This window comes from Cervus elaphus, chromosome 5, assembly GCF_910594005.1.
Source record: "Cervus elaphus chromosome 5, mCerEla1.1, whole genome shotgun sequence".
NCBI lineage: Eukaryota > Metazoa > Chordata > Mammalia > Artiodactyla > Cervidae > Cervus > Cervus elaphus.
The window spans coordinates 9,671,471-9,692,757 of record NC_057819.1 but is presented as its reverse complement, the minus strand read 5'-3'; the positions used below and the strand labels follow the sequence as shown (position 1 = coordinate 9,692,757).

The window sequence follows — 21,287 nt, the reverse complement described above, 5'->3', positions numbered from 1 at the left end:
TGGAAATAAATGAAGACCACCCAAAAGAGAACAAATGAAGATTATTTATTCCCAACTCGCTATAGCCAGGGAGTTAGCCACCATCCCTTGCCTTTGGCAGAGACACCAAGGCAAGGAGGGTGGTGAGACAGCTTTATAGTGGCATAAAGAGAAGGCTTCAGGTATACTCTGATTGAGGTTGTTTGCATGGGAAGCTGGAGGTGGGCTACTTAGAAGCAGAGCATCCTATATGATTGGTCAGCGACCTTGTTTGGCTTTCTTTCATCAGTCCTAAATTGGAAGGGAGGGAATAGAGAATCTAGTAGTTGTTGACCAAATCCCGCTGGTTTCCAGTTAATTGATACTATGGTTTGGCTTCCAGGCTGGTGGCTACGGAGCTTGAGGGTCAGAATACTGTTGTCGAATATGCTCTGGCCATTGTTGGTTTGCATATCTAGTCTCATATCCCTCATCATCTGTCTACTGGCAAGGTTAGGTGAAATTGATGAGACCTAGATTAAACGGCAAAAACGCACCGGGAGAGGTCTCAGAGGAAACTAACTGGGTGGAAACGGAACCTATCCAACTGTCTTTATGGAGAGGATGAGGGTGGTGCTGTCTCGGACACCATAGCAGCTCAAACTGCACTCGTCCTGCAGGGCTTGGCCTTGGAGCTCTAGCTGTTGCTTCTTTCTGAGCAGCCCCTCCCTCCCTTCAATCTGACGCTTCAGGTCAAGGACTAAGCTGCTGCCGTAAATGGCATAGGTGTGGCTCCCACCGCTGTGACTCTTCACGAAGACCTGCATCTGGGGAGGGAAGGTCTGCAGCAGAGAGACGCGAGTGTCAGAGAAGATACTGTAATCTGCCAAGGAGGAGCTGTTCCTGAGGACCTGTCGCTCCCCACCAGGCTCCTGGAAGGACAGACGCTGTGGGGCCGAGGACTCCAGCTTACACTGGATCTTCTCTTTAAACTCCTGTATGGACTCATAAGGGTTCACCTGGATGGTGAAATCCACATGACCCCACTGTTCCACTGTCACCTTGACGTCTCGTGCAAACTGGAAGGGAGAGGAGAGAGAGGGGTTAAGTCCACCTTCTGGTGTCTGAGGACAAACGTGCCCTTCAGGGATTTCCCTGGTGGTCCAGTGGTTAAGACTTCACCTTCCAGCACTGGGAGTGTGGATTTGATCCCTGGTTGGGGAACTAAGATCCCACATGCCTCAGTGATAGAAAAACTGAAAACATAAAACAGAAACAACAGTTGTAACGAATTCAATAAAGACTAAAAAAGTAGTCCACATTAAAAAAAAAATCTTAAAAAAAAATTCTATTGTGTGGACGGACGTTAAAAAAAAAAAAAAACATGCCTTTCACCTGTCCTTGTCTTCACAACAGCAGCAGCTGCAAACATTTTGTTTGGTTGCTAAGTCATGTCTGACTCTTTGCGACCCCATGGATTGAAGCCCACCGGGCTCCTCCATCCATGGGATTTTCCAGGCAAGAACACTGGAGTAGGTTGCCATTTCATTCTCCAGGGGATCTTCCGGACCCAGGGATTGAACCCAAGTCTCTTGCATTGGCGGGTGAATTCTTTACCGCTGAGCTACCAGGGAAGCCCATTGAGGGGGTACTTCCCTTCCAGGGCCTGGACTGGGTGCCATTCATACTTTCCTTAATGCATTCTATTCTCACAGCAGCCCAATGAGGTTGATTCTGTGATTAGCCCATTTTACAGATGAGGAAATCGTGGTTGAGCAGGATGATGTCATTTATCAACCATCACAAAAGTAGTGAAGAGCAGAGCAGTTATTTGAACTGAGGTCAGTCAGACTCCCAGGTCTGTTTTTCACCATCGGAGGCCACACTCAAGGGCCTGGGAGCCCCAGATGGTTGAAGAGCAACATCTGCAAGGCGCTGGGAGAGGGGACTGCTGTGTAGACCTCCAGCTGATCCTTTCAAGAAGGGATATAGGTTCAGCACTGCCAAGTCTGGTTTTTCAAGATAAAAATCTTTGCATGATTTAATTTTTTTTATTTTTAAAGATTATTTTATATTTTGGCTGTGATGGATCTTTATTGCTGCTTGCAGACTTTCTCTAGTTGCAGCGAGCGGGGACTACTCTTCATTGCCATATGCAGATGTCTTATTCTGGGGGCTTCTCTTGTTGTGGAGCACAGGCTCTAGGCACAGGCTTCAACATTTGCAGCACTGGGGCTCAATATTTGCAGCTCACAGGCTCTAGAGTGCTGGCTCAGTAGTTGTAGCACCTGGGCTTAGGTGCTCCATGGCATGTGGGATCTTCCGGGACCAGGGATCAAACCAATATTCTTTGCATTGCAAGGTGAATTCTTAACCATTGGACCACCAGGGAAACCCCATGATAGCTTTTTATAATCAGGAAGAATCCAAAGGCACATACTTTTCAGCCCATTGGTGGCCCTTTTACAGCTGGTGGGCCCCCAGTTTGTAGTCTCTGCTCCTCATTAGGGAGACTCGATTCTGCTTCTGCTTTCTGCTATAAGTACCTCAGTCTTTTGCACACAACGTTAGTCCTTTGCCCCTTACCCCCTACCCTGACCCTCTACCTGGACAGAGGGTACCCTCTACCCTTTTTTTCTGAATGCCTACATCCTCCCCTGGCTTTTAGGGCCCACCTCAAGCCCTAACTTCTTCAAGAAACCTTCTTTGGTGACTTAAGTGACATTTATTTTCCGATTCCACGGCCCCCAAAAGATCTGGGTATGAATTCTGACTCTGTTGCTTCTTAGCAGTGTGACTTTGGTTAATTAACGCTACCTCTCTAAGCCTCAGTTTTCTCATCTGTAAAATGGGGATAATAATGCTAACGATGATAATAATAATAACTTGACCTTTCTGCGTTACAGACTTGTCCCTGAACAAGTGCTTTGCCAGCCGTAAAGCACGATGCCAATAAAATAGATTCCTTTGCTCTTTACCTGCACCATGGGTTTGGCATTTTTTGTTTTCTGAGTAGTTTCTCTGGTAATTCCATTTCTCAGTTTTGTGCAAGTTTGTCTCATGGACTTGCTTTCTAAGCAAAATCTTTCTAGCAAAATTTCTTAAGGGTAGGGGCTGTGTCTTATTTCTGTGCTAGTGTTGCCCCTGGTCACCCCCCATCAGCCCCAAGCCTGGTACTGGCACAAAACAGCTGATTAGGGACTTCCCTGGTGATACACTGGACAGGGATCTGCTTGTCAGTGAAGGGGACACAGCTCTGATCCCTGGTCCTGGAGGATTCTATGTGCCGTGGAACAACTGAAGCTCATGCGCCACAACTACTGAAACTGGTGCACCGTACAGCCGGTGCTCTGCAACAAACAATAGCACCCCCACGCCACAACTACATCAACGAAGACCTAGAGCAACCGAAAAAATAAAAATAAATACATTACATATAAAGGAAACCAGCCAGCTGATTAAATTGACTTGCCTGGACTCAGCTTATGCGAAGAATGATTGAGCCCAAAGAGTCCCAATGACTCTTTGGTGAATTATGAGAAGAGGAAAAAACAGGAAAACAAGAATTTGAAGATAAGGAATCTGAAGCTCAGACAGCTGAATAATTTCCCCAAATTCACAGAGCTGGTGGGTGGTGTAGCCAGGCCCCAAAGTGATGCTTAAGCCATATTGGCTCCCTCAACACAGAAGTAAATAAGTGAATTGTTGTTGTTTAGTCTCCAAGTCCTGTCGGACTCTTTTGCAACCCCATGGACTGTAACCCACCAGACTTCTCTGTCCATGGGATTTCCCAGACAAGAATACTGGAGTGGGTTGCCATTTCCTTCTCCAGGGGATCTTGTGGGCCCAGGGATCAAACCCATGTCTCCTGCACTGGCAAGTGGATTCTTTTCCACTGAGCCACCAGTATCTCATTCCGAACTTCTAGCCTCTGGCAGCCAGAGAGGAGACATTACCTTCAGTTTCCAGTTGGGGATGTCATAGCAACAGTACTGTTTCAGGCAACAGCGGGCACTCTGAGCCACTATATCCCATCTGTAGCCTGTTGCCACGTTGTAGGTGGGGTCAGCCGGATCCAAGATGATGGGCCTGCAACACAGAGAGAGGGAGCCCAGGTTCTTTCTTGCTTGGAAGCCTGAAAGCCAGAAAGAAATCTTCTTGGCAAGCATCTGAGCATCTGCTATGTTCAGAGCCCAGGGTCGTCAGTCCAAGAGGGTCCACAAATATTGCCAGAGAGTAACAGAATGACGAGGGCTTCCCAGGTGGCTCAGTGATAAGGAATCCGCCTGCCAATGCAGGAGACTCAGCAGACCTGGATTCGATCTCTGGGTCAGGAAGATCCCCTGGAGGAGGAAATGGCAGCCCACTCCAATATTCTTACTTGGGAAATCAGCTGGACAGAGGAGCCTAGGGGGCTACAGTCTGTGGGGTCACAGACAGTCAGACTCGCCTGAGCGACTGAGCAGCAGCAGCAACAGAATGAAGAGGATTCTGTGTCTAAGAATTCTTAGGACTTCCCTGGTGGTCCAGTGGCTAAGACTGCACTCTCAGTGCAGGGGGCCTGGGTTCGATCCTCAGTCAGGGAACTAGATCTTGCATGCTGCAGGTAAAGATCCCGCAGGTAGCAACTACGATCGAAGATCCTGACTAAATGCCACAACTAAGCCTCAGTGTGGTCAAAATAAATAAATAAATACTTAAAGTAAATTTCTCTTGGGGAGAGTGTTTTAGGTGTTTGTAAGGAATCTTTGAGGTGTACAGAGGTTGGGACACCCAAAGCCATGATGGAAAAAGAATAGCGGTCCCTCAGGCAGACCACACCAGCGTGTGGGCCTCTTAAGTTCAGAGCTTTCGCTTTGCTGAACAGGCTACATAAATGAGTTCAAACCTAGAGCTTCTGAATTGCTTTGGACGATAACAGTACCGCTGGTACCATTTACTGATGTTTCCTGAGGCACGGGGTCAATCTTAAGTAACCTATTTTAATCCCTGCAACAATTCTCTAAGGTATGATGATGACGGTGGTGGTGATGATGATGATGATAATTTCTCCCCACTTTACAGATGAGAAAACTAAGGCACAGACCTCCCTAGGTTCTCCCAACCTGAAGATGGGATTCTGATCCATATCCTCTGCCTCAACAGAGGGGAGGTTGAGCTCCCTCCAAGCGTCTCTCCTCTAGGTAACTGTTGAATAGATATTTTAAAGAATATTGGCTTGAAGGGGTCTAATAAATGACTGGGGTTGCATGGGGTGACCACAGGTCTTGGATATCAAGCCCATGATGAAGACCTGGCCCGTGTGTAGTTTTCTGTTTTTGTTTTATTTGGCTGAACTGGGTCTTAGTTGTGGTGTGCCAGGTTTTCATTGCGGCACGTAGGATCTTGGCTGCAGTACATGGGATCCTTTTAGTTGTGACTTGTGGGATCTAGTTCCCTGACCAGGGATCAAACCCAGGCTCCCTGCATCGGGAGCATGGAGCATTAACTACTGGGCCACCAGGGAAGTCCCAAGACCTGGCCCTTGTACTCCAGGAGCTTTTGACTTAGGCGGGAGCTGAGATTTTGTCTAAGTGACAGACTGTGTTAGCAGGCTAGTGACATGAACTGGACACTTTAAGCTCCATGCTTTCAACCCCCAGCATCCCTGGCTCCCTGAAATGGTCCTGCCTGACGGAGTCAGGGAGCAGTGCCACTCTGTCCTGTGGATTCGACTCACCTGATCCAAGTGACCGACCAGGTGAGCTGGCATGTAGAGCCTCTGCCTAGTAATGAAATTAGTTCCCTCTGGAGTTTGGACCAGAAGTGATGGATGCTCCTCATCACCTTGCAGTAAGAGGGGAGCAGGGCAGGTATGGAGACGGAAACAGAGGCAGTGAGGGGGAGGGAGCACATGGGCCATGAGAGGGAATGACAGAGAAGGGGAGTCTGTACTAGTTTGCCTCAGGTCCCAGTGGTTTTCCCAGGTCAATATTCTAAGCATCAATACAATAAATTGTCTTTTCATAAGGAGACCTGGTTACTCTTTCTTGTTAAAAAAAAAAAAAAAAAGACCTGACACTCTCATGAGGGAACAATAAATATTCTTAACGATATTGCTTACAATGAACTAAAGCTTCTAGTATAAAGAGTTGTCTCAGGTTGGGTTCTCCCAGAAGCAGAACCTAAGATGAGGATTTGAGTGCAAGTCATTTATTTGGAAGGAGGTGCCAGGAAGCACCACAGAGCAAGTGGGAAAGTGAGACAGGGATGGGAAGGATGCCAATAAAGGATATGTATCAAGGTGATTACCTCTGTGAGCAGCTGGGGGTTGGACTCTGAGAACTTGTAGAACACATGACCCAGAAAGAGTCCCTCCATCTGAGATGGGAGGGAGCTGAGGTATTCACACACCAGCCTCCACCAGTCACTAAGGGAAGCTGAAAACCCACAGGCAAAGGGACACAGGTGCTGACAGTTGGAGGTTGAACCAACTTTCCCTGAAATGATAAAGGCCCAGGGGATACGAATGGGTATAAGCAGCATGTATTACAATGCTGAACATTTAGCTGGCATCTATCATAGGATAGATACAGTGGCCCTTTACGTATATTTTCTCTGACTATTCTAAGAGTCCTGCATGGCTGGTGGCAATTACTCCTGTTTTGGGCTTCCCTGGTGGCTCATCAGGAGAGAATCTGCCTGCCAATGGTGGAGATGGGTTCGATCCTGGTATGGGAAGATCTGCTGAGAAGGAAATGGCAAAACACTCCTGTATTCTTGCCTTGGAAATCTAATGGACAGAGGAGCCTGGTGAGCTATAGTTCATGGGGTCACGGAAGAGTTGGACAACAACAACAACTCCTGTTTTCAGATGAGGAATAACGGCTCACAGAGATGAGAAAATAGCAGAACTGGGATTTAACTTGGGTCTCCATGGTTCTTTTTAGTTTCTCATGCTGGGAAAAAGCACTGAAATTGTCTTCTGAGGGCAAGAGGATTAACATAGAGTGGAGTGATAGCTCGAGGAATAAGGAAAAGGCTTATAGCCCCTAAGGCCCTGGCGATTTGAAGGGCAATCAGCTCGAGATGTCAACTGTGTCAGGGTGAGATATCCGCTTTTCTACTTAATAAAGTCCACCCAGGCTTCCCTGGTGGTCCAGTGGTTAAGAATCCGCCTCGCAATGCAGGGGACACAGGGTCGATCCCTGGTCCAGGAAAATTCTACATGCAATGAAGCCCACAGTAGCCACAACTACTAAAGCCTGTGCACCCTAGAGCCAGTACTCCTCAACTAAGAGAAGCCACTGCAGTGAGAAGCCTTCGAACCACAGCTAGAGGGTAGTCCCCACTCGCTGCAAGTAGGAAAAGCCCATGTGCAACAAAACTTGCCACAGCCAAACAGTAAAATAAATAAATCTTTAAATATGTATATTATATATAGTGATTTTATATATAAAATAAAGCCCACCCAGGAAACTCAATACCACCTTCCCCTTAATTCTCTTTCTCTGAGATGTGGCTGGCATGCGGCAATCCAGTACCTCTTTTCTTTGAGCTGGTTTCTGACAAAGTCCTCAATGATCGGGTTCTGCAACGTGTAGTACTTGGTCCAGTAGATGCAGAGGCGCTGATACTCTATGAGCAGCTGCAGCACTGTGACCAGGCCTTTGTCCAACCTGAAACGCTCACTCTCCTTAGTACCCGTTTCCCAGGCATAGATGGTCAGTAGCTCAAGGGCATACATTGGGGGCAGCTCCGCCCTAGGACACTGGGCTTTCACATACTGTTGAAAGACATGGGAAGAGAGAGAGAGAGTGATCCTAGGATTCCTTAGAAGGATGACATTGGACCCGAAACTGAAAAAAATCCAAGTTCTTGTCCCAGTTTTGTTATCTACCGGCTGCATATTCTTGGCCAAGTCACTTTTCCTCTCTGGCCTTAACTGGGTTTCCCCATCTTAAAATTAAGCAACTGGGTGAGTCCAGTGGGTTTCAAACTGTACTTGACATAACTTCCAGAATGGAATGATGAAGAAGTATCCCAAGGAGTGAGCAGGGACTTTCCTGGTGGTCCAGTGGCTGAGATGCCATGCTCCCAGGTTCCATCCCTGGTCAGGAAACCTAGATCCCACAAGCCACAACTAGAGATCATGCCACAGTGAAGGCAGAAGATCCCGCATGCTGCAACTAAGACCTGGTGCAGCCAAACAAATAAATACTTAAAAGACAAAAAAGGGAGTCAGCAGATTGGGCTCTGTCACCAGCACCCCAACCAAAATAACCCAAAATAACTCTATTTTAATCTATTTGGGCTTCCAGGAGATTTCTTTTAAAGAAAAATCTTAGCTAAAGAGAAAAAAAATGTGTTTGTGTATGTGTTGGGGGACTATGTTATTGTTGCTGTTTAGTTGCTAAGTTGGGTCTGACTCTTTTCGACCCCGTGGACTGTAGCCTGCCAGGCTCCTCTAGGACTAGATAATAGCTGAGAATCTATAGTGAACGTTGGGGTTGCTTCTCTAACAGGCGTGTGTTTCTTCCCCATTGTTTAGTGGCCATGCTGTTTGGATGTGATTGACCTAATCCTCATCTCCAGGGTTGGCCCTGACTGGACAGGATCACTAGGATAAACCTATTCCCCCTTGCCAAATAGTTGGTTCAAGAGATGCCTTGTGACCTAAGCTGGCTCAATTTGAGTCAAATCTAGTCCTTTTGTTCTGTGGTTGAGAGAAGAGAAGTCCAAGTGAATGTGAGGGCAGGAACAAATGTGGCCATTTTGCCACCATGAGGGAAACCAGCTTGGGGACCAAGTTGACATATAATATTGAGACAAGCTGCTCCAGGTGGCGCTAGTGGTAAAGAACCTGCCTGCCAATGCAGGAGACATAAGAGATGCTGGTCCCATCCCTCGGCTGGGAAGATCCCCCGGAGGAGGAAATGGCAACCCACTCTAGTATTCTTGCTTGGAGAATCCCATGGACAGAGGAGCCTAGCGGGCTACAGTCCATGGGGTTGCAAAGACTCAGATATGACTGAAGCAACTTAGCACACACGCACACACAAGAGAATTACAGAGAAACAGAGCTGCAGCCTTCACCAAACAGTGCCTGAAGCTGTTTCCACTGTTGTAGGTTTTCACACATGAGCTGATAATCCTCTTTATTGGTTAAGCCAGTTAGAGTTGGTTTTTCTGTTACTCAGAGTTAAAAAACAAAATGAAAAAAATTAGAGTCAATTACCCAGGTTAATGTTCTATTTTTGAGGGCCGTATGGGGCGGGGGGGGGGGGGGAAGCTTTCTTTCTTTATCTCCTACCCTCAGTATTGGAGAAGGAAATGGCAACCCACTGCAGTATTCTTGCCTGGAAAATCCCATGGGTGGAGGAGCCTGGTAAGCAACAGTCCATGGGGTCGCAGAGTCAGACATGACTGAGCAACTTCACTCACTCACTTACCCTCAGTATATGGCTATACATAGTGCAAACTTAAATGATATATTATTCCAACTGACATCTCAAAAATTTTTTTTAAAAATGACTTTGTGCATGAGCATGCACAAACTTGGACATCTCTGAGATCAGTGATATTCTTACAGTTAAGACTTGGTGAAATCAAATAAAACCCAGAGAATCTAACTTACACATTCCTTGGCCCCAGTGAATGAATGGGTAAGCATCAAAAAATACTTTTGAATCATGATAGTAAATGACAACTCCTTGGATGTTACAAAGTTTCTAGATAAAAATGAACTAACAACCTTTTTAGCATCACAGGACTCTAGTTCTGTCTAACCTATAATAAAAACTTTGTGTCCTTGATCCACACGTCTTGTAACACTTGGTTAAATAAAAATTCTCAAATAAAAGAAAACATCAAATGAATAATACTGAGTCAAGAAGCTTTCAAAAAACCATATGCAGCCAACATCTTGTCTTAGAGGCAGAATCTTTTAGGTTGTTTGTTTTTAGGCTGTGTAGGGGCCGTGGTTCCCTGACCAGGGATGGAACCCAATATCCCTGCAGTGGAAACGTGGAGTCTTAACCACAGGACCGCTGGAGAAGTCCCTTACAGGCAGAGACTTGTACAGAGAAAGGGCTATGGAAGTAAAGCTAGTATGTTTTTCTGTGGACATTGCCAATAAATGTGCATGTCACATTCAGGAAGAAAACACTTTGTACACTTAGTCAAACAAACAAAACAAACAGATCATTCTTTTGAGTTCTAGCTCTTCAAATCCACAAAACTTTGGATCATTTCCTGTTAAAGTGACTGACTGGCCAAAAAAAACAATTTCATTCTTGACTTTGGTGTTGCTAATATCTGAAGACACATCACAACCTTTGTTGAGGTGATAACTATGTAAGAAAACACTATTTTTCCACCATAAACGTACTAACTATAAACAAACTTTCATAGTATCTTGATTTTTAATCTTTAAATACTATTTTTTTCTTTTTTGGTTAAACCGGTCTTTCTAAACTCTGACTCTTAACCAATGTTTTGAAAATAAGACATCATTTTTCTTCTTTCTTTCTCATTTTTTGTTTGCTTCTGAGTCTTCCTTTCATAAGCTGAGATGACTCTGCTCATCTGGGTATTTGGAAATACCCTTGGTACCATGCAGACATCCTATGTGAAATCTAAACAGTAGTCATAAAATCTAAACCCTTGTCATAAAATAGGTAACTAACCAAATTCTCTCCTTCCGCATGGCCACTGCCGCTCCTCACAGTCTCCCCCTGCTGATAAGTCTGGTTCCTGCCTTTTCTTCCCCTCTCTCCCCCATCTTCTGTTCTTGCCCCCATCAGGCAGCCTCCTCACCTCCAGGTACCAGTGTTTTACCAGCCGCAGGAGGCTCTTCAACTTGGTTGGCTTGTATTTCACGAAGTTTCTCTGCAGCTCGCTGAAGGATGGGGAGAAATGTCCAAGAATAGGGCAGGCCTCAATCAGTCTCACATAGACCTCTGGGGAGGGCTGAAAGTTGGGAACAGAAGATCCTGAGGAGGCAAAGGAGAGACAGTGAGGGCTTAGAAAACCCCAGTTGCTAACAAGTCCTCAAGGCTTTTTGTTGTTTAGTCATTAAGTCATGTCTGACTCCTTGTGACGCCATAGACTGTAGTCCTCCAGGCTCCTCTGTCCATGGAATTTCCCAGGCAAGATTACTGGAGTGGATTGCCATTTCCTCCTCCAGGGGATCTTCCTGATCCCAGGGGTCTAATTCGCGTCTCCTCTATTGGTAGGCGGATTCTTTACCGCTGAGCCAGTGGGGAAGCTCTCAGGGGAAGAGACTGCTAATTCATTTGAGTATCTCTCCAGGGAAGCCTGGAACTACATAGCCTGAGAGACTAAAGGTTTGCCTTCTTGACTGTCCTTCTGGAGTATGAAAAGTGAGTTTTGCAGAAACAAACTCACAGATATAGAGAACAGACCTGTGGTTGCCAAAGGGGGAGACAGATAGGTGGGGTAGGGATAGATTGGAAATTTGGGTTTCGCTGATGCAAACTATTATATATAGCATGGGGAAACAACCACCCCCAGGGTAAGTGTTCCAGAGTCACCCCGGGGGTTGCTCTAATGCTTTCCCTTCCTTGACTCTCCCTTCCTCTCCAATCTTATATTTATCTGCGTGATTCTTTGATAAATCTGTTTGCCCCATTGAACCACAAGGAGAGCCAGAGCTGAGTCAGTCCCAGGCATTTCAGTCGCCCGGCACCCAGCACGGGATGTGGGTTGAATGGGTGCATCCAGGTGTCTGCACGTGGCCACAGAGGAGAGGGGAGGGAGCTGTGGGTCCTCCCCCTGGGGAGGGCAGGCGTGTGAGTCAGGTGGACCTACCCTTACTCAGGACTCTGTAGGCCGGCACGATGGTGACAGTGACTTGCTCTTCCACCTCCCAGGTCCGAATGGTGAAGGCGACAGCAGAGATGACTCCGTGGACCAGCCTCAGGTTCTGGGGCTGGAGGTGTAGCAGATCTGGGCAATCCATGAGCTTTTTATAGAGCATGCTCAGAACATGCTCGTGGTGGCTGTAGTTGCTGGCTTCCTTCTGGAAGCTGCTAAAACTGCTCAGGAACATCACCAGCTCCACCTCCACGAGGTTCCTGAGCGCCGTGCCATTCCCGAAGGATCCCACCTGAGGAACACAGAGTCCCATCACCCCAGGGCCACTTCTGGGACCAGGGAATCCCTGGGGCTCTTTCAGGGATGATCCTGTTCATCGCTACCCGCCTCACCGATGAGTGGGGAGTACCAGATCACCCCTTTACAGGGGAGGAAAGTGGAGAGGTCAAGACGGCAAGCCGCTCACCCAGGGTCACACGGTGGATGTGTCAAATCCAGGCAGCCGGACTCCACAACCCACGTTTCTTATTTACTCTGCTGCATTGCTTCTGAGACTCAGCCTTGTCTGCAGAGTGATCCCCACTCCAAGGAAACCATCATCCTCTATAGGGTGGCAGTTGGAGGATTCTGAGGGGTGCGAGGGGCAAGTCTGAATAATTTTGTGCTCTGTGTGTGTACGCAAAGTCACTTCAGTTGTGTCTGACCCTTTGCGACCCTGTGGACTGTATAACCCGCCCGGCTTCTCTGTCCATGGGATTCTCCAGGCAAGAATACTGGAGTGGGTTGCCATGCCCTCCTCCAGGGGATCAACCTGTGTCTCTTACCATCTCCTGCACTGGCATAATTTTATGTCATTAAAAAAAGGGTGTGGAGACCTAGGGACTTCCCAGTTGGTGCTAGTAGTAAAGAATCTGGCTGCCAATGCAGGAGACATGGGTTCCATCCCTGAGTCAGGAAGATTCCCTGGAGAAGGGAATGGCATCCCACTCCTGTATTCTTGCCTGGAGAATCCTATAGACAGGGGAGCCTGGTGGTCTCCGGTCCATAGTGTCAAGAAGAATAGGACACGACAGAAATGACTTAGCACACATGTGTGCCCTTGGTGATCTGGGTGGGATGAAAGGGATGGGAGGGAGGTTCAGGATGGAGGGGATATGTATCTACATACGGCTGACTCACTCTGTTGTACAGCAGAAACTAACATAACACTGTAAAGCAACTATACCTCTGCAAAAAAAAAAAAAGGTTTTGAATAAAAAGGGGGCACAGGATTTCTTGGTGGATAAAAGCCATGGGCTGGGGAATGGGGCAGCCTGATCTTGGCGTCTCCTCTCGCCCTTGTGCCTCAGTGGTGCGATCTTCTGAACCCTGTCCCTCATCAGTCATCTCAGAGTAACGATAGCACGTGAATCACTGGGTTATTGGGAGGATTCGGTAAGACTGTGTGTCAAGGGCTTGCCGTGGTGCCGATTACACAGAAAGTCAGCCATATAGCTCTCTTCCTTCTCTTTCTCGAGTTGACTTAGATCACCTCTTCTGCCTGAGCTTCAGCTTCCCCATCTGAATTGAAGGAGACTGAGCTGGATGATTTGAAGGGGTCTTTTTTTTTTTTTTTAAGGTTCATTAACTTTTACTAGATGTTAACAGCAAACAGAAGAACAAAAGGGACATAGTGGATATTAAATTTTGGGGTAGCTTCTGTGGCTGGCCACGCAGAGTCCTACACACCTCTCCAGCACCACTCACCTGGAGAAGCTGCTGTGGATGCCAGCTACTGCTTTTCCTCCCTTCCCAAACAGATACAGCTTGGTCTAGAGCTGCACTGCCCCATAAGGAGGAGATGAAGGGGTCTTTTTGATGTTCCAAGATCCTGGACTTGCTCTCCAGTCCTGATCCCTCTGGTATACAAGGCCCCCAACTCTTTGGCCTTCTCTCTTTCTCACTCAAGAGGTGGAATTGCCACAGATGTATCAGACCTCAGGTGGGTTACCTCTGCTTGTGGGTGGAGTCATTGAACATTGACTATGACCCAGCTGCCACCAGCTGGGCCCTCACTGTGTCCTCACCAGCACCACTGAAAGCCTTTTATACACACAGCCTTTTAATCCTCATTCTCACTAATTGAGGCGGCGTGTGTCAGTCTCTCAGTTGTGTCCGAGTCTTTGTGACCCCATGTACTGTTGCCTGCCAGGTTCCTCTGTCCATGAGCCTTTTCAGGCAAGAATACTGGAGCGGGTTGCCATTTTCCATCCCCAGGGGATCGTCTCAACCCAGGGATCAAACCCACGTCTCCTGCGTCTCCTGCATTGCAGGTGGAGTCTTTACCTGCTGAGCCATCAGGGAAGCGCCCAGTTGAGGTGGAGGGACTAGGGTAATTATCCCCATTGTATAGAAGAAAAACAGGAGGCAGTTGGGGGTTAATTGATTTGCCATGGACTCATAGCCAGGAGCCATGGTCGCAGTCAGACAAAGGGTCAGAACACAGGGTGTGGTTCTTCTGCCTCTTTATTTCCAGTGAACCAAGTCTAGGTGCCAGGCCTTACTTCTGTGGAAGAGAAGTCTGCCATCTTTATTTCCCTCTTCCTTTTTTTTTTTTTTTTGGCCTCGCCATGTGGCTTGCAGGATTTTAGTTCCCCATCCAGGAATCCAGGAATCAAACTCACATTCCTTGCGTTGGAAGCATGGGAATCTTAACCACTGGACCTCCAGGGAAGTCCGCCTCTTCCTTTTCCATTTTTCTTTCTCCACCTGCCTTCAGAGTCAGCATTTCTGCCCCATGTGAGAGCATTGGGGATGGCACTCTGTGTGCCGATGAAAGCCATAACCCCCTCTGAAGGCTGTGCCCTTCTTACCTTTCCCAGTGGGAAGATACAGGCAGAGAGGGAAGAGCATTCTAGAACAGGCTGAATGACTTGCTTCAGTCCAAACATATTCCAACCCAAGGGTAAGCATTCGCTCATATGGATCAGCACAGCTCACCAGATTTTCACAGGAGGGAAGAAGGTTTAAAGCCCAAATAAAGTACTAATTTCTCAATGGCCATTGCTCTTTGGGTGTCTCTATTATTTATTAGTTTCAAGATTGGAGAAGATTGCAGGCAGGATTTGAGGGCTGGGTTAATACCACTTCCTGCCATCAAAATTCATGTTTGAGACATCCTTCCGTCCCACTCACTTGCCCTATGCCATCTGCATTATTCTCAGAGTTGGTGGGGTGGGGTGGGTTTGGTCTGGGAGGATCTGCGTGAGTCATACTGGTGCTCCAGGCCCAGAAGAAACCTCAAGCAAAAGTTGATAACAGTGCTTTTGTTTTTGAACATTGACTAATCATTTAGCATGCACCACTCTATTTGGTTGATGAGGGACAGATGATGATGATGGTGTGGGTGTGTGCTCAGTCGCTCAGTTGTGTCCAACTCCTTGCGACTGCATGGACTATAGCCCACCAGGTTCCTCTGTCCATGGAGATTCTCCAGGCAAGAATACTGGAGTGGGGGCTTTCCCTGATGGCTCAGTGGTAAAGCATCCATCTGCTAATGCAGGAGACACAGGTTCAATTCCTGGTCCAGGAAGATCCCATATGCCACAGAGCAACTAACCCCATGTGCCACAGCTACTGAGCCTGTGCTTTAGAGCCCGGGAGCCACAGCTACCGAGCCCTTGTCCACAACTACCGAAGCTGGTGTGCCCTGGAGCCCGTGCTCTGCAACAAGAGATGACATCACAATGAGAAAACTGTGCATTGCAATGGAAAGTAGCCCCTGATCTCCACAACCAGAGAAAAGCCCCTGCAGCAACGAAGACCCAAAGCACAGCCAAAAATAAATAAATTATTTAAAAAAAAAACCAATACTGGAGTGGGTTGCCATTTCCTCCTCCAGGGGATCTTCCTGACCCAGAGATGGAATAAGAGTCTTCTGTATTGGCAGGCGGATTCTTTACCACTGAGCCACCTGGGAACCCCTGCCCCCACCCCCACTGTGATGCCGGTGAGGTCATCCCGATTACACGTGGGAAGAGTGAGGCTGAGGGCTCGAGAGACAAGATGGTGACTCTAAGGTCACCCAGCTAATGAGGGAAGAAGCCAAGAGTCAAACCCACATCTCGTGTCAAAACGTATGGTTTCTCACTTCTAAATCACATGGCTTCAGGCTCTGGGTGCTAGGGATGAGAGTAGAAAAGTAACATGGGCTTTCGGCTTCTGAATCCTTCCCTGAGTGACTGCTCCTAAAGGCAGAGCTAGAGCACTGAGCTTCGAGTCAGGAGTCCTCGTGCCAGCCTTGCCTGTACCACCAGCTTGCTGTGTGAACGTGGAAAGTGTCCCAGCCTCTCTGCGCCTCAGTTCCCTTAGTGTTTACAGGGAGGATTGGCTGAGAGCTGTCTGCCTCCAGGACCTTTCAGGTTGGGAAGTTGAAGCTGGTGGATTGAATTAAGAACAGGTAGGGTTTCCCTAGTTGTCCAGTGGTTAAGAATCTGGCTTGCTTGTAGGGGACACCGGTTTGATCCCTAGTCCGGGAAGATCCCCTCTGCAGTGGGGCAGCTGAGCCCCTGTGCCGCAGCTGCTGAAGCCCGTGTGCCTGGAGCCTGCGCTCTGCGGCCTGACAGGCCCCTGTGGTTGAGAGGTCCACGCAGCGCAACTAGAGAAAGCCCTGGTGCAATAACAAAACCCCCAGTGCAGCCAAAAATAAAATACATCAATTTCAGAATGTGGAGACTTTTACTTGATGAATGTGGGGGCGCAAGCCACCCATACGGGCAGGTAGCTCCCCCAGCAAGCTCCCCTGACGGGTAATGAAACTCACGGGGCCATCTGGAGGGAAGACACAGTTTCAGCATACCCATACAGAGGAAGTGGAGTCACAGGGTTTATTACTGACACAAACAGATAACTAATGAGAACCTGCTGTCCGGCTCAGGGAAGTCCACTCAGCGCTCTCTGGTGACCTAAGTGTGAAGGAAGTGTAAAACGGAGCGGATATATGTACATGGACGACTGCGTCCCTCTGCTGGACAGCGGAAACTAACACTGTAAAGCGACTATACTCCAATAAAAATTCATTAAAAATTAATTTAAAAAAAACCTTATGACTTACAGATCCCAGAAGCAAGGGGACTCAGTGAACTGGGGAAAGATCAGACCTTCTCCCCAGGTCACAATTCAGCAGGATAGAGCAGGGTAGAAAACACCTAGTACTTACAAGGTGATTGGGGCAGACGTTACTAACTTTTCGCAGGCTTCACTTTGAAGTGGTTATTTTATTTTATTTTTTAATTAAAAAAGTCCATCTTGACTCTATATTAAAAAAAAAAACTTTTTTTTTTTTAAATTTTGTTATTTATTTTGGCTGCATTGCGTGGCTTGTGGAATTTCTCTGACCAGGAATCAAATCTGTGTCCCCTGCAGTGGAAGTTCAGAGTCTTAACCACCCAACCACCGGTGAAGCCCAATAATTGGTTATTTTAAAAGGTTCCACCAGGAGAAGCAAAGCACAAACTTGCACGGTGCCCAAAATTGATCTAAAGGTCCAGACTCTGGACTTTTGGTGTTAGCAGGATCATCATACTGTAAGGTGCTTAGGCAGCAACTCGGAAAAAAAAAATTGTTTTTTTTGTTTTTCCTCATCACACCTCAAAAGTTGTTTTTTCTCATCACATCTTTCTAGTTTTGACCCTCTTGGAGTATTATCCTAGTTAGGACCGGAGGTGACGAGAGGAAGCTGCTGAAAGGGTTTGGGGTAAAAAAAGCTCAGTGGGGGCAGCCTAGAGTGGAGTAAGAATCCCAGCTTCACCACCAGCTGTGTGACCTTCGGTAAGTCCCCTCACCTCCCCGATCTTCCATTTAAAAAAACCAAAAAAAAACACTTTCCATTATCAAAAATTGTAAACATAAAAATAGAAAGAGAAAAGAAAGAACATTTATACCTCCGCCCTGTCAGATTCAACAAGTCTGAACTTCTTGCCATGTTTGCTTCAACTAAGCCACCTTAATGTAATTTACAGGGACTTCCCTGACTGTCTAGTGGTTAAGACATCGCCTTCCGATGCAGGGCATGCAGGTTCAGTCCCTGGTCAGGAACTAAGTCTTGAGACCAAAAAACCAAAACATAAAACAGAAGCAATATTGTAGCAAATTCAAGACTTTAAAAATGGTCCACATCCAAAAATCTTAAAAAATAATAAAATAAATTACAGACACTAAGGACCATTGTCCGAAAATACTTTAGCATTTGTGTCCAACCAAAGAGAACATTTGCCCCCACAACCACAAAACTATTACACTTCAAAACAAATTACCATATATATACATGTATATATATACACATATAAAATCTAATATTCTGGGCATATTGAAATTTCCCCAATTGTTCCCGAATTATATTCTATGGATGGTCCATTCACACCAAGATTCAACCAGAAGCCTTGCGTTGCATGTCGCCATTATGGATCTTAAGTCACTGAGTTTGCACTGTGTTCATCTGTAAACTGGGAAGATGAGTGCATACCTCAGAGGATGTACAAATTAGAGACAGTACCTGTGAAGGGCTTAGGCAAGTGCATCCAAAATGTGCACTACTATTATTAGCTTCCTTACTCAACTTGCTCTGCTCAAGGCAGCAGTGTGTTGGGATGCTGTGTCTTGAGATGTCAGTAGCATAGACTAGGGATAATGAGGCAAGAGGTCCCTAGCATCCTCAGAGACATGGACCCAAGGGTTGGGTTTGGCCCAGCCCTGCCCGGGAAATGGAGGGGACCGGTCTCACCTGGATCACCTTCAGCACCTTCTGGTCCAGCCCATGGTCCCCCTGGAAGTGCTGCTTCCTCAGGAACTTCTGCACGGTCCGCACTGCCTTCACCACGCCTTCTTCCCACTCTTTGATGTTGTGCTGGCACTGAGCCACAAAGGAGTTCAAACTAGAAGCTGGGGTGTTAAACAGCTCCAGGGGTACTGCCATGTCTGTCTTGAGGGTACCACTGGTGGCTAGGCATACAGCTATGCACTGCCTACCTGCTGGCACATTCACCCTTCTTTAAGGACACTCCTCTCCAGTCCCTTGTGGAATAAAAGACCAGAGTGGAGAGGGAACCAGGGGTGTCCAGCTCCTGGGGACCGGAGCTCCTCTTTATTGAGGCTGTGTCCTGCGGCTGGGGCACCCCAGACCCTGAGTGATGACGGGAAGGTCAGGTGCCCCCGTAATGGGTGTGGCTTTCAGTCACCCTTCCTGTGGCACGTTTCCTGTCTCAACTGTTAGTTTTCCTTTTATAAGTTGCAAACTGACATTGGCTTGAGGATGGCCCTGGAAGAGGCAACTCCCCCAGTTGGATGGCATCCACCAATCCCATCCCCCTACGTTGTCATCCAAAACAGGCTGACAAAGAGCAGGGACTCGCTCTAGGTTGAGCTGAAGCATGGGAATTCTAGGGTCCCCTGTACAAACTCTGGAATTCCAGTCTGCCCTTTGCCAGACTCTTAACCTCTCTGACCTTTACATAAATAATCCTTAAAATGGGTTTAGGAATAATGCCTATCCCATAGGGTGTGTGGATTTAGCCTGAGAACATTTAGAAGAGAAAGTATTAAGTAAACGTACATATTAGACTTCCCTGGCGGTCCAGTGGTCAAGACTCTGTGCTTCCAATGCAGACGGCGTGGGTTTGATCCCTAGCTGGGCAACTAGGATTCCACATGCCTCATGGCCAAAAGCAAAAAATAGATGCAAGTATTATTATTCATTTACTATACATCTAGTGAGGCTTCCCAGGTGGCTCAGTGGTAAAGAACCTGCCTGCAAATGCAGGAGACATGGGTTCAATCTCGGAGTTGGGAAGATCCCCTAAAGGAGAAAATGGCAACCCACTCCAGTATTCATGCCTGGGAAATTCCATGGATGGAGGAGCCTGGTGGGCTACAGACCATGGGGATCACAAGAGTCAGACACAACTTAGCGACTAAATCATCTTCCATTCCACACGTGTGGATAGTGAGGGGTGATGGTATTTGGGAGGTTAGTCTCAAGTAAGGTGGTTAGGGAAGTTCTGAAAAGGAAATATTTGCGCAAAACATGAAGGAGGCAAAGAGTGAGCTGTATATACATTGGAGGAAATAATGGGAGAAAGAGCAGCAAGTACAAAGGTCCTGTGGTAGCAGTGTGCCTGGTGGGTGTGAAGAATAAGAGTGTGATGGAAATGGGATGATCAAGGGGGGAAAGTGGGAGGGGATGAGGCTTGAGTAGTACAGAGTGGGGGGCAAATTGTGTAGGATCTTGAAGACTACTAAGACTCTGGCTTTTACTCTGAATGAAATGGGCTTCCCTGGTGGCTCAGAGGGTAAAGAATCTGCCTGCAATGCAGGAGAGCCAGGTATGGTACCTGGATCAGAAAGATCCCTGGACAAGGGAATGGCTACCCACTCCAGTATTCTTGTCTTGGAAATCTCATGGACAGAGGAGCCTGGCGGGCCACAGTCCATAGGGTGGCCAAGAGTCGGGCATGCCCAAGCAACTAGCTTTCACATTGAATGAAATGGGGAACCACGGGGGAGTTCCAAGCAGAAGAGGGACATGGTTGGACTTTGAACAGAATCACATTGGCTCTCGGTGGGAGGATTAGATCAAAAGCGGAGGGTGGAGAGGCGGCGAGAGCAGAGGCAGGAATTCATTAAGAAGTTACTGCAACAGTCCAAACAAGAGATGCGGTGGCTTGGATCCGAATAGTAGCAGTGAAAGGGAGGGAGAAGTGGTATTATTTATTTTTCTTATGGAAAATTTCAAACATAAACAAAAGTAGAATATAATGAATGTTTACATGTCACCTCCCACTTCAAGAATTATCAAAATTAAAGTGCAGTTGCTCAGTTGTGTCCGACTCTTTGTGACCCTATGGGCTGTAACACGCCAGGCTCCTCTGTCCATGGGATTTTCCAGGCAAGAATACGGGAGTGGGTTGCCATTTCCTTCTCCAGGAGATCTTACCAACACAGGGATGGAACTTGGGTCTCCCACATTGAGGGCAGACTTTACCATCTGAGCCACCAGGGAACCCCTTCAACAATTATCAACCTATAGACAATTTTTTATGTTTATTCATGTCTTCTGCCCATTTGTGTGTGTGTGTGTGTGTGTGTGGCCATGTGGCTTGCAGGATCTTAATTCCCCAATCAGGAAAAGAACCTCTGCAGTAGAAGCACAGAGTCCTAATTGCTGGGCCTCCAGAGAAGTCCCAATCTAGAGACAATCTTTCTTGAATGATGTCCCCTTCTCCCCTCTTGTATTATTTGAAAGTGAATCCCAGATATCACAGGAGCTTTCCTGGAGCCTCAGTCAGTAAAGAATCTGCCTGCAATGCAAGAGATGCAGGTTCAATCCCTGGATTGGGAAGATTTCTTGGAGAAGGAAATGGCAATCCACTCGAGTATCCTTGCCAGGAAAATCCCATGGACAGAGGAGCTTGGTGGGCCACAGTCCATAAGGTTGCAAAGAGTTGGACACAACTGACTGACTAAGCACACACACACAC

General features: G+C 47.2%; 1 protein-coding gene across 2 annotated transcripts; it reads right to left on the bottom strand.

The window, feature by feature from the left end:
- Positions 1-31: 31 nt before the first annotated feature.
- On the bottom strand, positions 32-18,909 carry OASL (2'-5'-oligoadenylate synthetase like). Of its 2 annotated transcripts, none has more exons than XM_043900828.1 (6): positions 18,536-18,909; positions 11,770-12,067; positions 10,756-10,931; positions 7,482-7,723; positions 3,915-4,047; positions 32-1,037 (listed from the first exon to the last, which is right to left on the bottom strand). In XM_043900828.1, the coding sequence occupies exons 1-6, from the start codon at positions 18,725-18,727 to the stop codon at positions 558-560; spliced, it is 1,521 nt and encodes a 506-aa protein (XP_043756763.1). In that variant the 5' UTR covers positions 18,728-18,909; the 3' UTR covers positions 32-557. The 2 variants fall into 2 exon arrangements, with proteins under 2 accessions (XP_043756763.1, XP_043756764.1); XM_043900829.1 differs by lacking the exon at positions 32-1,037 and adding an exon at positions 3,108-3,356.
- Between the last annotated feature and the right edge of the window lie 2,378 nt (positions 18,910-21,287).

Excerpts from the sequence above, each read along its gene's own strand:
- OASL (XM_043900828.1), bottom strand. The coding sequence starts at position 18,727 with ATGGCAGTACCCCTGGAGCTGTTTAACACCCCAGCTTCTAGTTTGAAC. Across the intron at positions 12,068-18,535 it reads AGGTGCTGAAGGTGATCCAG|GTGGGATCCTTCGGGAATGG; the intron begins GTGAGACCGGTC and ends TGTGTTCCTCAG. Across the intron at positions 4,048-7,481 it reads AACCAGCTCAAAGAAAAGAG|GCCCATCATCTTGGATCCGG; the intron begins GTACTGGATTGC and ends TCTGTGTTGCAG.